The sequence below is a fragment of the Carettochelys insculpta genome, chromosome 6 (assembly GCF_033958435.1).
Source record: "Carettochelys insculpta isolate YL-2023 chromosome 6, ASM3395843v1, whole genome shotgun sequence".
In the NCBI taxonomy this organism is placed as follows: Eukaryota; Metazoa; Chordata; order Testudines; family Carettochelyidae; genus Carettochelys; species Carettochelys insculpta.
This window is the reverse complement of record NC_134142.1, coordinates 15028342-15047694: the sequence shown is the minus strand read 5'-3', so window position 1 is coordinate 15047694 and position 19353 is coordinate 15028342. Positions and strand designations below refer to the sequence as shown.

Here is a 19353-nt window from a genome sequence, read left to right as displayed (position 1 = left end):
TGAGCTCTAGTCCAAACCCTTTCCTCACCATCAGGAAAAAACAGTCACTCAGAAAAGATCACTTTATCTTAGCCTTTTCAGCAAAGTTTTAGCAGTTGCAAATTTTTTTCCCCCCCAGTCCACTGACAAATTTGTTTTTCCTTCCCTGTTTTCTGGGAGTTCCTAGTTCAGGAGAAAACTAGGTTACAACTATTTTTCTCCTTCTCAATGTCTATTCTTGATTACGTGGTTTGACCATAGTCCCGATTTCCATAGCTTTACATAGCATCATTTGCAAAGTGCTCATGCAAGGAGAATTCACCATATTTTCCCTATGAAGAAAAGATCATCAAGTCAGGTGATCAACTAGCCACCAGTCACAGATATGAATGCAAAAGGATATTTATCATTCTTATCTAATCTCTGTCATACCAATTCACAGAATTTAATTCAATAATTCCTTTAGGTTTTGGTGTAACTTCTGCTTGAAGAACACTCAGTCTTTCAAAACAAAAACAATGAATCTCAGAGATTAAGATTTCATACATATCTCACAGAACTGGAAGGGACCTTGGGAGGTCACTAAATCCAGTCCCCTGCACTCACAGCAGGACCTATCACCATCCCTGACAGATCTATTTTAAATCTAACCTGCCCCAGATCTGCGACTGGCCTCCTCTAAGGTTGAACTCACAACCCCCGGTTTACAAGGCCAATGCTCTACCCACTGAGATATCCCTCCCTCTGTTCATGTGATAGAGAATCCACCACACACTTAATCAGCCTTTACAAAAAGCCACATGCAAAAGGAAACCGGCTAGGCCCTTCCCAACACACAAAAGTAGCACAGGGTTCACAAAGTTGTTTCAACAGATTCACCTGAAACAATGCACAGTCTGTATAGGCACACTTAAATTTGGTCCATGTTTAACAAATCAATTCCTAAACAGACTTAAGCTAAACCAATAAGCCAGGTACAAACAGGCTTTAGCTAAATCCGTGAAGCCAGACATGGCCTAAAATTACCAAAGTCCATTTCCATCTGCCACAAAAGCCCACTATATCAAGCTTGACTAAAACTTCCCACCTCCAGATAAGTACCACACAATCCCTACCCATATAATTCATTTTTTAAATATAGGTGCAGGTTATCAAAACAGTAACCCACAGGGTTAGTACAATACAAATTATTTGTGTACTCTTTCCTAAAAGGGGGAGAGGGTGTAGGAAGGAAATATTCACCACAAAACATTTAGACATGTAATGGAGAAGTCCTCTTCCACTTAGCCACGTAAACATTTTTATTTAACATTTACTTTCTTACCGTATCTGAAAATCAGGGGGTAGAGGGCACACCAAGGGGACCATTACTATTAATGTAACATCTCAAGTGGCCAGATATATCAATTATTTTGGACTTTTAATCAAAACACACAGTAACTTCTGGCAGGTTTCAAAGGTAGCCCTTTAGTTGTTTTGCTGAAACAGGTAAGTCCAGTGGCACCTTAAAGACTAACAATTTTATTATTTTATGACAAACTCACGATTTGCAACTGGGCAGCTTACGTCATAATAAAATTATTAGACTTTAAGGTACCACTGGGCTCCCTGTTTATGTAGTTTCTTTCAGATCACTACATGCCATTTCCTCATTCCATAATAATTGGGTTTAATTCCTGCAACCTCACAGGAAGTCTTCTGTACAATTGTTTCCAAGAATCCACAGGCCAGTTTTAAACCACTAATACAAAGTCATGATCTCCAACTGAATAAATAAAACCTGATAATAATTTAATTATAAACCTCAAGAATTAGATTGGCAGTGAATTGTTAGCGCCCACCTTTAAAAAACATCTCAGTTAAATATAAACCTGTGCTCAAGGAACTGATTTCAAGTCACCTGAATTTTCTCTCATTTCTCTGAAAACCTTTGGTAAAATTTTAAGAATGACACTTACTGACAGGGACTTTGCTCCTCAACTGAAAAGAAGTATTATAGTTTAGCAAATGTATTGCCTGTGAAAAGTAAGAAACTCTATCTGACAAGGCAATGAGGAAGCGGAAGAGGGAAGGCACCCCAAGAACTAAAGTTTTAATTTAACTACAGCCAAGATCTTCAGACCTGGGTGACTAATGGCAGGTCTGTGCTATGAGAGAAATTCAATCTAAGCTATGCAATTTATGTTAGTAGCCTAACTCAAGTTGATGTAGCTTGGATCTAGTTACTGCAAGGTTCACACTATTCTGGATCGATGGGATAAATTCTCCAGCTGATTCCCCTCAGTCACCTTGTTCCAGTGAAGTACTGGAGCTGACACCACAGCAAATCAGAGGTCGATTTAGTAGGTATTCACCAGACTCCCTAAATAGACCCTGGTGAATTGATCACTACAGCATCAATCCAGCTGTTACTGGAGGCAATCCCTAATTTTAGGCATTGAAGTCTGAAACTCCCTAAGTTTCTGTAACATTAAATCTGACCCATATGACTTATGAATTTGAAGGCAGTCTTCCAGAGGAAAGCCTGAACATGCAACTAGGAAGAACTGCCTCCATTCACATAGATGGGAGGGGTTCATGACCACAGATGAAGATTTTGAACTGTATTTACTACAGCATAAAGTTAAGGAATTCAAGAGAAAGCTGGGCACTGACAAAATGGTACAGCTCTTCAAACTGAGAGATGCACTGAAAAAAGTAAACTGCAAGCAGATGGACTTTAATTTACCATGTCTTACTATGCATACCTCTTGACCAAAGTTCTTGTATATGAAACTGAGACTCCCATTTTGAACAGACAAACAGAGCTCATCAGGACACTGCTAACACACTGCCAAAAAGCCATGCAGGAAGCTGAAGTCAGCAAGAGTGACTCTGGTAAGTCATTGTGGTTGCTGGCAAGAGGAGAATATCTAAAGGGCAGCACAATGTGCAGGATCTGTGTGATGGTGCCCCTAGCCAAGCAGTTAGTTTTAGTAAAACTGATGCTACTGGTGCTGCTATTCAAGGTTGGTTACGTTACTGACAAGCTGATGCTGGATGGGACTCTCTTATTCTTGGGAATCAAGATGGTGGTAGGCATCTTCACTAACGTTAATCAACAGGAACTTGATCATTACAACCAAGAAAAGCCAGGAGTTTACAGCAACTGGCAGGCAAACTGAAGTGAAGATTAAGTGTCCCAGGGTGAGACAGAGATGGCTGCTGATAACAAGGTTCTTGGGCGGTTCATTCTAATTGGAATTCCTCCAGCTCCACACTGAGTGCTTCAGCTTCAGGTCAATTTTGACAGTGAGGCTTAACAGCATTGTTCACACTTCAGCAAAGGATAAAGTTACAGGGCAAAAACAAAAAATTGTAATCCAATCTTGTGGTGGCATCAACAAATATGACACTGGGAACATAGCGAGGAAAGCAGAAAAATATGCAGAGAAAGATGAAGAAAGGAACTGATCAAAACTGAAGATGGCAGAAGGCATTATCCAAGATAAAGGAGTTAAGAATCAGTTCCCAGCACATGAGCGCAACAAACTGAGGGAAAAAGCTGAAAAGAACTGTTGGCTCATTAAGATGCTGAAACAGGAGAAATCATCAGACAGGCAGTATCCTTCTTACAGTCAGCTTCCATTAAGCCCTCTGAAATAGCTACAAAAAGATAGCATCAGAGCAAGGGGGTTCTGATGGAAATTCTTGGGATCAGAAGGGAGAGAGACAGTAGAGCATCACTGTTGTGCACAGACTGCAGCAATGAGCAAGTGAAAGTTCTGATGCTTGGAAGCAAAGGGACATCGTAAGCCGAAATGGGCAGAACTCAGTTTAGTTTTGCAGTACTCTATTTTTAACTGCTTTAGTGTATAAATGGAGTCTACTAAGTAAACCTTAATTTGATGAAAGTTAATTCACACAAGGCAAAGTTGTAAATGTTGGTATTTTCAACTGAGCAGCCACGGTACACACTTATCATTTATTCCTAACACTTTACACAATAGCGTATTAAATTTAGGTCAAAAGTTTAATATCATGCCACAAAACATGGAGAAGAGATAGAAATCCTGATGAAGTCTGAAACAGAACACCACCCCATGGATCCTTTTTGTGGAGCTAAGTGCCCGTGGTCTGATTTGCAGCAGGTCCTGGGTTCAACAGTGGATGGTCCAGCTACATTGATAGACAAGATTAAATCTGCAGCTAACTTAGTATTTTGTACCAAAGGAGAACTGGTTACTTTAATTTGGCTTTAACTTTATTCCTCATAAATAAGGGAACTTTGAAGTGACATGCATTGCTTCTTCAAGATTTCTATTTAATCCTAATGTGCTCCCTCAATCCTAATTTGTACCTCTAACTGTAAAGCAATTTTCTGATAAAAAAATTGTTCTCATGGAAAAAAAAATTACTAACTTCCCTCCATAAATTAATACATGCATCCATACATTCCTTACTTCACCCCCAACCTTTCAATAGCATGCACTTACACACACAACCTACCCCCTTGACTGTGCAATATACACCAGATGATGACTGTAAAAGTTAGGCAAACTGGGACAAACCCCAAACCATTTAGTAACATCACAAACATTTAATTTGTTCCTCTGTTATCCCACGAAATTAAACACAAGTGCATTGTTACTATGGTCAGCAGTGTCTGATAACTTTGTCTGATGCTACTTTAGTCTTGCAAAATCTCCTAAATTGTATTTAGCAACAAAATGAACCTTTAAAGCTGCAGTTGGTTCAGAACACATCAGCCAATTTAGAGCCTAAATCGCCAAGTCAGATTAATCTCAGGCTGCTGCTACACTACTATTGTCCTGTCAGAGGCGGCATGATAATGAGGCAATTAGAAGCAGGCTAATGATGTACTGACATGCATATTCAGCACCTCATTAGCATTATGGTGGCCACGCAAACAAACTTTGAATTTCAGATTGACAGCGAACATAGGAGCAGCTTCAAAATAAGTGCCCCACTTCCACAGAACCAGATCAGAGTAAGGGAATGTCAGAGTAGGGGAATGCCAAAGCGGGGTGCTTATTTCAAGGCTGTCCCCACCTTCAGAATGTCAATCTGAAATTCGAAGTTTGTTTGTGTGACTGCCATTATGCTAATGAGGTGCTAAATATGCACATCAGCACATCGTTAGCCTGCTTCAAATTGCCTCATTACCATGCCCCTTCTGACAGGACAATGATAGCGCAGCAGAAGCCTCAGTGTTCCTCTCTTCTCTGGCTCTCCAGTGAATATGGAGTCATATTTGATATTTCTGTAGTCCTATGCAAAGCCTTCCACAGGACTGGGCCACTTTAGCGTCGGACAGCCTCACACTCCCTGAGCAAACATTTCAGAGGAACAACAGATTGCCAAGAGAGCTCTGCTACTTGCAGAAGCTTCACAAACAGCCCGCAAATCTGGCATTCCCAAAAGACAGTTGGATTACTTCCAACCTCAGTGCCTTCAGGATACAATACAAGACTCCTCTCTTTGGCTTAACATTTCCACAGTACAAGCCACACAAAGCCCAATATTTATAAACTGGAAGGAGAGGGGAGTCATTTCATGTGGTCATTTCATAAATTCATGATGCCCCCTACTACCATAATGAACCTAAAAGGAAACAGGGAGGAGGGAATTCAAATAAACAAAGATAACATCCTTATGAAAACACCATTCTTTTAAACTTACATAAAACTATTCCAATTCTGACTCCTTTGACATTCTATTCTCTTCCCACAACGTTTACATCACAAAAACACAATGTGCCTATACTACTCGCCAGGCGGCTGCCAGGGCCAGGAGCAGAGGTCCTGGCTGAGGGGAGAGGCTGCCTCAGCTGCCTGCCTGGGGTGAAGGACAAAAAAAAAGGGAACCTCCCAATGTGCTTCCCTTATTTAATAGGAGGGGCCATACTCAGCTGTAGAAATGCAAATATTTGATGGTCATCTCACTGAACACTTGAGAGCTATTAACCTCACAATCCAGCATCTTATATGCAGGTACTGTATGTAGATACAAAAGCATCTGGAAATAGAAATGCTGTATTTGTGTTAATACATTTCTTCACTTCAGCTGGCTCCAGAAACAATGCAGGTCTACTTTCAGTGTAGAAATGTCGCTGAATATCCCATTCTGGAAGACTCACTTCACAGCAAGTCCACCATAGGCAGCTTCTGTAGAGTAGTCAAAAAAGAGACCCTCTCTACTATCTTCCTAACAGAATGAGGTCTAGTCAACTCCATTTTCACTTTCTGGGGGAAGCCCAGAGAGCAACACATTTTACAATGATCTTCACCCACCCAACTCCTAGTTACCCACTGCAGAATTAAGGGGCTCACTCCTAATTTTTCAAGGGGAATTTGATCAGAAGTGATATTTAAATAAAGATTTTAATAAATGGATGAAATCTACATATTCCAAGGTGACAGTGAATAAATGTGGGAAATCAGGACATGACAAGGCAAGAATGTTGTTAATTCAGTTCTTGGGGGTGAGGGAAGAAGGAGGAATCTAAACTCATCATTCAGCGGGTATGTGTAATTTTTTTTAAAAAAAGCAAAACCTTGTCTTTGCTCACCTGAATTCTCAATCAGCCGCAGGGTCACAAAGCTCCATATATGGGCTTTGCCTTTGAACACTACTATTTATATGACAGTAGTGCCTAGAATCCCAAAAGATGGGGGCCCTATTGTGCTGGGTGTTGTACAGAATGACAGGAGACAAGCCGTGGATATATTAGAGAACTTAGAGTAAGGGTGGTGTAAGAGTAACTTAGAGTAAGGAGGCAAGCCATGGTCTGGATCTGGAACCTGAGCCCTGGGGCTCCCCTTTCCAGCATCCGATGGGGTGGGGAGCCCAGAGCCTTGGAGGCTGGATCAGGCAAGCTGGGGCCAGATCTGTCCCACCAGTTCTGCTGGGAGAGGGAGAAAAAAGCAGCTCCCTGTGGCGCTGCTGCCATGCTCCCAGCCAGGGATGGGCAGCAACAGTGCTGCCCAGAGGCTTTACCCACTGCTCTGACTGGCCAGTATCTGGAGAACAAGAGCAGCAAAGGGGGGAAGGGTACAGAGCCATGTGCACCCCGGGGGAAGCCACACAGGTACCATAACAGTGAGAGGGTTTTTTGCTTTTCACTTGTGTTGCCCCCCCAACTGCTTTGTCTATGGCCCCCAACCAAAAAAAAGATAATTCCTCACCCCCATCTTACAGCAACACAGCTGCACAGATGTACCAGTGACACTCTAGGCTTTCTAGCATAGCCACTCTAAATCGACTGTCAACTTAATTAATCCTCCCCTAAGCAGTTCTGGTAGCTATGGCTCCCGTTGGCATATCACTGTTCTCACTGTCACCTAACTTAGTGTAATATGTCACACAGGGGCTCCTCATTCAGGCCCTATGAAATGTAATCACCACACCAACCAAAAAGAGGTATTAGAGAGATAGCCACAGTTCCTGCTTCAGAGAGCTTAAAAATCTACCTAGACAAGATATACATTTTACAAACAGCAAACCAGGGCACAGTGACCCACCTAACTTCACACAAGATAACTGTAGTAGGGTTGCAGAAATGTAACACTTTAAAGGACTAACAAAATGATTTATTCGGTGATGAGCTTTCATGGGACAGACCCGCTTCATGTAGCAGAGTTGGGAAGCAAACTCAGATCTGAGTCCTCAGTCTGGTACAAGGCATTAACCTCAAGATTGTCAAGTTATATTTGGCCCTAAACGGCTCCCAAACCTCCACTAGGTTTCTCATTAACTGTTTTTCAATAGGTGGGCCTATAGCTCCCGGCCTTTCAAAATTAACAATGGTGTGGTTAATTAAGAATGTGTAAAAGAATGTAACCCTGCAATGAATTAGCTCTATTTGCTGCATTACACATTCTCCCTCAGGCATTCTTATCTTTTGTTCAAGTATTATGCAGCATCATTATCATTTAAAAAACATGTAGAACACAATGTTTTTTAGTAGAAAAAAAATCATTCTGACTCACTATTTTTAAAAAGTACCCTGAAATAAGCTAAGTGAACTATTCATTTTTATAACGGTGCTCAGCCCTTCAGGATAAAAAGAAAATGAGCAGTAATCCAAACAAGTATATTGGTCAAACATATCCACAGCAATTCAATGAAGAAAAAATTAGCTGGATCCAGTGTTTGCAAAATTAATAATTGAGTGCCTTTCACTTGTAAAGTTGGCTATTGGCTCTTGCTATATACGGGCTTAATTTTACATCCTTAAGATTTAAAGCATGTTCAGCAATTCCAGCACATCATCATGTTTAAAGTCTTATTTCAGAACTAATCTACTTTCAGGCTGATTTAAAACCCTTGGAAATTTAATTTTTTAATGTAAACAAAATCTTTCAGGTTGCTTTATGTATCAGTGGTGTTTAACTTTTTCAGAGACAGCACTAAATACATTTTTTTTCTCCAAACAAATGGACTATAATCAGCACTTTGCAGCTTATTTTCTGTCCTATCCTTTTCATTACACAAAACGCTCTTAGGCCATATCTAAATTACCTGGAAGATCCACCTGCTCAGGGTCAATCCTCCAGGCTTTGATTTTGTGCACAGGGTAGGGATGCACAAATTCAACCCATCAGATGTTGATGGCTGACCCCAGTACTCCTTGCTAATGCGAGGAGTAAGGGAGGTCAATGGGGGAGTTTCTCCCATCGACCTTCCTCAGAGAGGATGGCTGGATAAGTCAATTGCAGATAAATCAATTCTACTGCATATCTGAAATTGACTTACTTTCCTAGTGTAAACTAAACCTTAGGGAACAGAAAATTTACAGGTCAGCTTATATTTGAATAACTCTTAAAATCAGAGATATCTAACATTTTTACAATTTCACTTCCTCAGTATACAAAAAAGTCATGGGCCTTGCAGCTGGCACCCCCAGACCATATCATTATGGTAGAGACAAAACATGTCCAGGATTACAAGGCTGCAGAGATATCACCATGATTGCAGAAGAGATTCAAAAAGACTGATGAGCCACTAAATCAGTTTGCCATTAGGGCTTCTTCACTAGTGAGCACTGAGCATACCCTGTAATATCCAACTTGCTTCTCTTCAGAGCTACATAATTAGTCATTGCTTCTTGCTTTTCCTTATAGAAGCTACAGATGTAGACTTTACAAATGGTGAGGTGGTCTTGGTTTTAAAAAAGGAGAAGTGAAGTCTCATGTTGCTTGATAATACAATTCCATGCATTTAAATGAGCTTGAAAATTAAAATGCCAAACAAAATAGAGAGGCCTTCAAGAAACATTTAGCTTTTTCAGATTACCAGCAAGTTTCTCCTGAATGTGAACTGCATCAAGAAGTTTCTGGAGATCAGATATTCTGGATTCATAATTTTAAAAAGCCCTTTCTTTCCCCTCTTTAAATATAAAAAGATTCCCATATAAAGAGAGCCAGTTTAATTAAGGGTACAATAAAAGATTCTAGAAAGCAGATGTTATTCTTGTTCTTTAGATAATACTATGACAATCACATCAGTGTTAAAAAGGTATGTTTAATAAAAGTTAATATTTGCAAAAACCTCAGTGTTGTAATATAAAACTGTTATTGTTCTGTAAGCATCACGTGTTACATCTTGCTCATTCCCCCTGCCCCCTCATTTTGGCTGCTTTTCAATGCAATGCAAGTTATAAATCCATTTACTTGATGATTTTTCCTTAAACATTCAGTAAATATTCATATACCACCATTTAAAATATGCTGCTCAGTTCTCTCTCTCTACTCCATGTTGTATTCATGCTAAAAATCCTGGGTTGTGTTTCAGACATCTTTTCATGGTTGTCTAGCCATCAAGTCATGTTCAACAAAGCTAAAACAGAGCTCTTAAACTCTCTCCATCACTGCTCCCCCAACCCAAACCTCTTCTTCCATTGATCATGGAAAATACCATCCATCTGCCATTCACTCAGGCCCATAACCTCAGCATCGTCCTTGAGTTGGGACCCTCCTGCACAGGTCAGTACAGTCCAAATCTTGCAGATTCTTTCTGCATAACACCGCTAAGATGCACCTTTCCTATCTACCCACACAACTGAAACTCTAGCCCAGGGTCTCATCTCATTTATGGCAACACTTCTCTCTCTAGTCTTGACAAATGCCATCTTGTTCATGCGGAGAGAATTCTGCTACAAAGAACATTTTCCTCTCCTGCTACTTTGACCACCTCCCCTTGTTTTCCATCTGTTCACTGTCTTCCTCTTCTCTGTTGTATTAAACAATTAACAACTCCCACTTCTATCTGCCCATGATGCCTGCTCCACAACTATATATTCAAACAAGAGCCTTTGTGCTTTTTCCCATGCTAACCCGCAGACTCTGAAGGAGCTCTCTTTAAATATGTGCAAAACTAACTCATTATCCCTCTGAAAGCACTGCTCTTCCACTACACCAACAAAAACGTCACAGCAATTACTGTGGTGGCTGAGACTGCAGCCTCTCGCTGTTTTCCTCTACTCCTTCCTTAGGCTGGGTCTACACTAGCTGTGGAAGACTGAACACTTAGGTTCGATCTTCTGGGGTGCCATTTTGCACATGCATGAAATGATGCGTCCTGGGGTCAATGTCGACCCCAGAACTCCTTGCCAACAGGCTCTTTTGATTATTCTTCATAGGGTGAAATTCTGATTGGCACATGATTTTCTGAGTTTAAAAATCCGACTTTCAAAATAAGATGTGCTTAATATCTTTACCACACCCATTTCCCTAAATTTGCCCTAATTAAGCAAGTACAAAAGAGCATTCAAACACGTTAATCCATGGTCTGTATTTATGAGCAAGAGACACTAAACAGAAAAAGGTCTCAAAATGTCAAGGTAAAAACCACTCCGGTTACTGGCAGCCTCAAAAAGAAACACACATTAAGTGTTAATGACATTTGCTAATGATGATAATCAATACTTGACTAGAAGAGGCAAATTTGCTAACAACAATCTCCATGTTTTAGAGAAACAACTTCAAAACCTAATCCAACTACACAAAGAAAACCAAAGGTCTAAACTGCCCTCAAAATCACCCCAAAGAGGAAGCCGTAAGAACCAGTGAACAAGGCATGATGTTACAGCACTGAGATTAGTCCAATTCATGCTTGTACCAAGGTCTCCCTCTTCCATCTACAATGGGCTAAGAAACTGCGGCACTTCTTGCCTAGACTGGCATAAAAGGCGTCTTCTTAAAATGCTTACTCTGTCTAAAGGGTTTCAAAATATACCTGTTACCCTTGCTTAAACAAGTGCCTACTAGACAGAACGTTCACCATTTCTCATAAAAAAGATGAGGATGGGGAGTACAAAGAGGGAAGTATATCACCCTTCACCTCAGAAAAAGCCTTAGTATGGAGCCAAGAGCTAGTTTATTTCCCCAAATCATGGTAACATCATACTCTTCTCATCAGCTTCGTCGCCACCCCCTCCCTTGCACCTCCAGGGTGACTGGATGCATTACGACAAGTGAGGGAGTGAAGCCAGAAGAAAGGGAGTCACACAAAAGGAAGACGCAGCGATCTTGAAAGCTCTTCCAGTCCCAGCGAAACCAGATATAAAAAATCATTCACAATCTTGAAAATGTTTGGGATAAGAGGTTCTTATCACTGCACCCCGCTACTATATGCCTATTGCATACCAACGGACAATCGGGCCTATGTGGCCTTGTCTACACTATATTTTTCCATAAAGTTTCCCCAGCATTGTTGCAGCTTCACTGGTGGTAGCAATAATGGTAATCTAGTGCAGACCAGGTGCTGGTCTTTCACCTGTAGCAGAGCAGGTCTAGATACTATGGAAATTAAAAACACCTACTTTCATCCACAGTTTCCTGATTTAGTCTGCTTTGTGTTGCTTGTTTGGCGAAAGAATTTAGCAGCAGTGTGCTTGGGGTGCTGGCCTTCAGCCCTATGGCTGTGTTACCTGCACCACTTTGGCCAGATTGCCCTTGTGTAACAGAGTCACAGTCAGACTCCCTACTACTCTGCATACTAACTCAACACCTTTTCAGCTTGGTAAGACCTGCCATTGCATACTCCCCACCATATTTTGCTGTCAAACCCTGGTCATCACCAACACCGATGCTGAAGAAGGAAGACGAGATCACTGTAGAATCCTTACTCCTTGCATGTCAATGCCCAGAATAAACCATCAAAATAGCAGACTGCAAAAGAAGTTCCCAGCATTATGAGGGAAGAAATCGAATATACAACTTGTAACATAAGAAGAGTGAGAAGAGCCCAGGAGTGAATGATATTTGGCTAGAATATCTCAAAACAGAGGAAGATATTCCAAAGTGTTGGCACAATAGTTCACAATCTACATCAACATTCAGCATGTTCCAGTGGAAGTAAAAAAAAAAAAAAATAGTACTGACGATGAAAAACAATCCAGAAGACCTGAGCAACCTCTGTCCAACCACACTCCTCTCTCATGTATATGTCTTTGCCTCTGTCATACTCTGATTGACAAGAATACCGAAATACACAAAAGTAGAGAACAAGGTGGTTTCTGCTCAGGGTATTCAACTAGTGAACATATCCACTCAGTTTGACAGTGCATCAAAAATGCAAGGAATACAAAGTACCACTGCTTTTCATCTATTGACCACAAAAACGCATTTGACTCAGTGGAGATTAATGCTGCACTCAAAAAATTTGGAATCAACCTAAGGTATGTTGACTTTCTGGAAGAACTGAACTGCAACTGTTTGACAGAAATAAAATTATTCAGTGTCCCATGAACTAAATTTCACCAAAGCTGCTTGCAGCAGCAGTAGTGGAGTTACTGTTAGAATTGTTGTAGAACTGTTTACACATCTTCTCTTTGCTAAAGACTGTGTAGTACCAGCAAAGGACACAAAAGAACTGGAGAACAAATCACAGTAACTGCAAACGCTTTCATAGGATATTGAGTTGGAAGTGAACACACGGAACAAGCACTGCACAGCAAGAACCACTGTAAATAGGAAAGTAACTGGGGATGTTGACAAATGTATTTGCCTGCTTCAGCAGCTGAACAGAGACAAATAATTCAAAATGGAATGGAGTTGGAGAAAGTGAGGGTAGGCAAGTGTCAGCAAAATAAAGATGTCTCTATCAAAGGATGAACTACTCATGAAGAAAAGGAAAGAGCTATATAGCTATTTACCTCCACTATTGTGCCAGCAATGCAATGATGAATGGAAAGGTAATCAGAGGAAGAAAAATTCATTATCACCCAGAGAGCAAGAGAGGTGAATGTGTAAGATATCACTCCATGATCACATATTAAATGAGATCAGTAGAGAGGTGACTGATGTAGCTCAGGCAACACATGATTCAAAGGAGATGGGCAGGTTATGTAGTCCACAGGCAAGACAATAGGTGGACAACCAGCAATAGAGACTCGATCCCAGAGGCCACAAACGACAGCTGAGCAGACCGAATGGAAAGACTGCGTTTGCAACAAAATGGAATGGTGTGGCACCTACCTGAATTTGTGAGCAAATGGATAAGGACAAGCCAAGCAAAGGTGCACACCAACACACTACCTATGCTAGCTCTCTCACTATTCTCACTGATGGAGCCCCATGAGAAAATTTTAAGACTACACTTCTGAGTTGCATTCTCTCAGTAGCAGTAAGATTCTGACCAACCAGCAGCCACAAAAATGTTTCCCGTTCCTTTCCCTCCTGTATGCACATCTTTTGCTGACAGTTCTGTTGGCAGAGGCTTTTTCAACATTTGGCCTGTCCACATGGGGCCAAATGCCAGAAAAATACCCTTTGCTGAGATATTCCTTTTCCCTTGTGGAACCAGGTTCTCAGAAATGTCAACAGAACGCTCCTGACACAGTGAATCTCTTCTGATGTTTTATCAACAGAAGCCTGAAGTCTAGACATAGCCTCAGGGAGAAATATTCCTCCCAGAAAAGGACCTGGGGTGTGAAAAGAATCCTTTGTCTCTCTTTATAAACAAAAATGTAAGGGGCAGGGAATAGCACTGTGCTTGCTCTGTCCTTTTTCCATCCTCAGAAGTGACAAGTCAAGTCAATTCCACCAAAAAGTCTTCCAGAAAAGAACAGGAAACTGAAAACATGAGCCATGTTGCAAAATTTTTTGCCAAAATACAAATTAACTGGAATATTTTATGGTAATGCTCTGTGAATGTGTGATTGATTGTATGAAGAGCAACCCCTCCCACAAAAAAAAATGGTGCAGAACAGCTGAACACATGGCAAGGATGCTCAATTTTTAATTAAATTCCATAAGCAGCTAAAAATTACACCTCTTTTCAGATGTTCAGTTTCCTGTCTTTTACTCTTGAAATATCAATTTCACTAGTTCTCCAATTACCGTACAGTGGTCAAAAAAAAGAGAAGACTGAACTTCTAACGTGTAAAAACTGTATATAAAATTTTGTAAATTAAACACTTTTCATGCTTTTTTGTTGTTTAAGAGAACATTTGCCTATTTTCTCTTTTTAATGGGAACTTCTAACTTTCAATTGGTTATTTTTTCCATTTAGGATAAATTATATAGGCTACACCCCCATTAAGAACAAAACAGATTAAGCAATGCATGTTTTAACTAGATGTTCCCTATTCAAAAGCAGGGCTCAGTATACCAACCGACCCAGGCAGGACAAAGACTTGCCTTAGATAGCTAGCAACACTACCTAGCTTAGATTTTGCAAATGCTAATACTCTAGCATTAACTAAAATGTCTCTTAGACCTTGCACTTGAACATAATTTTATATTTGATTATTGTTTGAAACCTTGGAGACATTTCTCCAGTGCCACTTTTGTTCCTCATAACTTGTAAAACATCAAAATAGTAGTAAAATTAACAAAATCCTGATAATTGTTATTCATGGTGTTCAAAACCTTGCCCATGTCACGGTACACATACTCAGCAAAGGTTCTGGAACAATCAATGGAGCTAGTTACTATGATATACCACATAAAACATGCTAATTAAAAAGGTAAAGGAATGGATACCTTCCCCCCTTGCAAAAATAGGAAGCAATTATGGCAGAGAAAAGCTTGTCTCCCCTCCCCCCCACTCACACAACTCTTAGGGAGGTGCAACTTTGATATTTTTCAAACTTTTACTAATCAGCAACTGATATCCATGACATAGATTAGCCTTCTCCACTGAGTTTTCCACCACTTACACGGGCACAGATGAATCAATGTTAATAGCTAAACAAATCTGATGCACAAAAAGCCATCATGTCCACAAGTCTATGAACCACAAGAAGGTTCCACAGACAATATTCTCAAATAGCCTCAGCAATGCGACCCCAACCTCACCCCACCATCTGCATGGATGACAGCATGGGAATTTTGCTTCTCATTAGGTTTTCTTGGTGGAAACCCCACCCTCCTCTCACACACTGTAATGGAATAATGGCTGCCTAGTCAAGTTTTTTTTAAAATTCCAAGTAAGAATTAAACATGCAGCACATAACTGAAATTATAACGAAACTAGAAACCTAATGTGAGTGCTGCATTAGAGACATGTAAATTACTGGTATGGAGGTATACCGAACACTCGAGAGACTAGCTCTTAACATTCTCCTGTATGCTACTCTTACTAGATAAAACAGAAGGAACAAATTTACTCCACGAGTTATTGAATATTCAGGAAATAAAAGATGATAGTGTTCTTGTTTAGTTTCTTTTTCTAGTTTGCGTATTTAAAAACAGCATGTATGAACATATTAGCAAAATCAACTAGCAACACAACACAGCACATACACTTAGGATAGCGCAAATGTCATATTGCTAATGGTGAACATTCACCTTAGGGCAAGAGAAGAAAAACTCGAGTGGCAGCACCAAGCATTTGTACAGTGTTTATTAAATGTAGGGGGCTCAATCTTACTTTCACATGTTGTTCTTTTAGGCTGGATAACTTCTCTTTTTGGCCAACTTCGCACCAAAGAACTGAACAGTAGAGTCAAAGAGCATACTTGGAAATAAAGTGAAAGCATATTGGTATTATCCCTTTTAACAAAAGCCCCAAATAATTACAACCCAGGATTACTAACTTCAAACAAAAACAAAACCTCAGAGATACCATTTTTCCCTATAAGGCACTAATGGCAACAGACCCCTATGAAGCTGTACCAAAAATGGTCTAACTGCAAGGGAAGAGGCAAAGCCCAAACTGTCAGTCTGCTAATTACACTGTGCTCAAGTGTCCGGAAGAAATTAAACTAGCTCTACAGAAGATGTGAATGATATAAAGCAGAAATCAAATAATCCTTTAATACACAGGGTCAAACCTAAACCGAATTTGAGATCGTTAAGTAACACCATATGTTTGCAGTGCTGTAGTCCTATTGGTCCTCAGATGTTAGAAACACAAGGTAGGTGAAGAAGTGTCTGTGTACCTTGAAAGCTTGCCTCTTCCACCAACAGATACTGGCAGAATAAAAGATATGACCTAATCCACCCTGTCTCTCAACACTCAGACTTTCAACAAGTTCTCTCTTCCAAGTCTCGTAAATGTCAATTGATGGAGTTCCTTTTTTATCTACCAAATTTTTGCTGCCTATGCATTTACAATATCAGGAAAAGTATTCAAAAGATACAAATTTACATTTTATGCTATTACTTTTTGAAACAAAACATACTATGCAATATTTTAGAGTAGGGTTTCCCAAACTTTATATAGTTGGAACCTGTTTTTTTGCAGGGCCTTTTTTTTTTGCTGCCCAAAAGTATAAATGCATATTTAAAAAGTGAATGAAAAATGAATACATTTTCATTGTTTATTATTTATTCACCATAATAATAGTTCATAATATAAATCTCAATATAAAATACCTAAGTGCCTAACCTATTGTTATTACCTCAATTATGTGGGAAAATACAAAATATACCAAATTGACAGGATCATGCGCGATAATTTGTACATTTTCTAAGGACTGGTACTGGGCCACGGACAACACTTTGGGAAACACTGCTTTAGAGTAAATACTATAATACAGGAAGATTCAAAAGGAAGCTCTTCTTTCTAAGAAGCAGCTCCCAATAATTCTCATTCTTGAGTTTCACTTTTAGGTTATTCCTTCCCTCCTAAGTACACTGGCTTACCTCACCCACTGCCTTGACAAAAAAAAAAGGGGGGGGAGGCCAGCAGGGTAATGTGAAGAAGTTTCCATATTAAAAAAAAAAGATGGCTAGGAAAAATAGAAGTCATGCATATAGGACTAAGGAAAAAAAAATGAATTCCTAAAATCTTTTCCAAACCAGCTTTAAATTGGGCCATGCGTGATAAAGGTCATTCTCTTATGATGCAATGTTTTCTGTGAGGCTTCTTTATAGTTATTGCATAGAACACATGGGTTATAGGACAAGCACTACCCATATGTACTCTATCCTATTTTACTGCATGAGACTTTTTAAAATGTAAGTTGCAATTAGTAGAAAGATGGTGTTTTTCCACAGGTAAATTGTTCAGCATTTTCACATATAATAAGTACTCTTCCTGCATAAAATCAACATCAACCATGAAAAGCTAATTCAGTCAAAGATATTTCATTTTTTCACTTCTAGTATCATCTAAATAGTTCAGCATTTATACCTTTCTCTTGTCTAAGGCCCAAAATCTCAAAAACTGTATCAACAACAATGTAACCATACTCTTCCCTCCTGCAGACAGAGATTAAGTTAATCCCTCCACAAAGTGCATTTGTGGAGTTCGCCCAATCTAAAAGCCTGACCACAAAAATATTCCCCAACAAATTCTACACCTTCACCCTATAAGTAAGCTTTATTTCTTTCACTTCCCCCTTTTAAATCTGAATTAAAACTCTTCAACAAGAAGTTACTTACACTTTGGAACATCTCGCATTCAGTAAACGAGACTTTCTAGTAACACACAGGTAATAGCCACCTTAGTCTGTATTCGAACAAAACAGCAGTCACGTAGCACTTTGAACACCAACAAAATGATTTATTAGGTAATAAGAGCTTCAACATTGTAAGACACTTTACTCTGCCCTCAAACAATAAAAAAACATCTTCTGGAACCCAAAACTGCAAGAAAACGCCTTAATAACCCTCACAATTAATTGTTCACAGATCCCTTCCTTTATAAGCAGCACTCTGGAGCTGGTTTTTAAGTACCATAGTACCTCATCCTATTTGTACTCGTAACAAGCCGCCGGGGTTTAATTGCGCGCGTTCTCTTCCCCCTTAGTGGAGCTGAAAACTCCATCCACCCCTTCTCCAAGTAGCTACCCCTCAGCCGAGTATTTCCGTCCCTGCCTCCGGGCACTGGTCTACCTCCGTCCCTGGCGCTTGTCTATTTCGCAGAGAGCTGCCAGAGGGGGTATTGTTCTTCATTCAGACCTACAGCCGAACCCCTCCCCTCTTCTCAGCCAGATGTTATTCCACCCACCCATGAGCCCGTTCGTTACACACGGTCCCGAGCGAGGCAAGCAGCTGCACACGCGCGACAGACACACACACAGACAGAGCCGGGGGCAGCAACAGACCGGCTCCAGCCCCTCCCCCCGCCGCGGCGCCCCGCGGGAAGCGTCCCCCAGGACCAGGAACTCTCCGGGGGAGGAAGTGGCTCCCGGCGCGGCCCGTGGGTGTTCGGCGCCGGAGCGCCCGCTCCGCGCTCCCCTTCCCCGCTCCAACAAAATGGCGACGTGGCCGGCCGGGAGAAGGAGAAACGAGAGAGCCGCGCTCTGCCGAGAGCCGGGCGGGGGGCCTAAGGGAGGTGGGGGCTGGGGTGGGGAAGGAGGACACGGGGGCGGGGGCGTCGGCGGCAGAGGCGGGGGGGGGGGCGAGTCTCCCCTCCCGCCCCGCCATGCGCCCCCCGGCGGAGGCGATTCCAGCCCCTCAGACGGGGGACGAGTCCCGGCCGGGAGCGCGGCGCAGGCCCGAGGAGGAGAAGGAGGAAGGCCGCGGATCGGGCCCAGGCCCGCTACCTTTTCTTCTCGCCGGAGCTCTCCATGGCGGCCGCTCGGCGGCTCCGATCCCCGCAGAGGGCAGCGCAGCGATAAGCCGGATCTCAGCGCATGGGGCCCGCGGAAGGGACGGCCTCGGCGGCGGCTGTGCCCACGCAGGCGGCTGGCTGCTAGCTCCGCGCCGAGAGGCGGGCCGGGGGCGGGGCCGGGCCGGGCCGGGCCGGGCCTAGCTGGCGTCACACCACTGAGCGGCGGCGCTGCAGCCCGGCCTCCCGGGTCAGCTGAGCGAACAGCTGGGAGGGGGCCGGAACCTCACGTGTAGGGCTGTGTGCTGGGCGGGCTGCGGCGAGCCTGAGCCGGCGCGGCGCGGCCCGGCCCGGCTAGAGGGACCCCCGAGCCTGCCCGATACTCGCCCCACGAGGGGGCTACAGCCCGGCTTCCACACCCCTGCA

The 19353-nt window shown here is 41.8% G+C and overlaps 1 protein-coding gene across 4 annotated transcripts in view; it reads right to left on the bottom strand.

The window, feature by feature from the left end:
- HIF1A (hypoxia inducible factor 1 subunit alpha) overlaps positions 1–19078 on the bottom strand; it is a 38872-nt gene extending 19794 nt beyond the window's left edge. Inside the window, exon 1 of one of the 4 annotated variants that reach the window (XM_074996318.1) lies at positions 18923–19078. In XM_074996318.1, the coding sequence (XP_074852419.1) occupies positions 18923–18948 (26 nt within the window). In that variant the 5' untranslated portion in view covers positions 18949–19078. Of the gene's footprint in view, positions 1–15858; positions 15876–18224; positions 18241–18481; positions 18600–18922 lie in introns of those variants that run through there. The other 3 variants (XM_074996321.1, XM_074996319.1, XM_074996320.1) reach the window with 3 other exon arrangements.
- Positions 19079–19353: the final 275 nt, after the last annotated feature.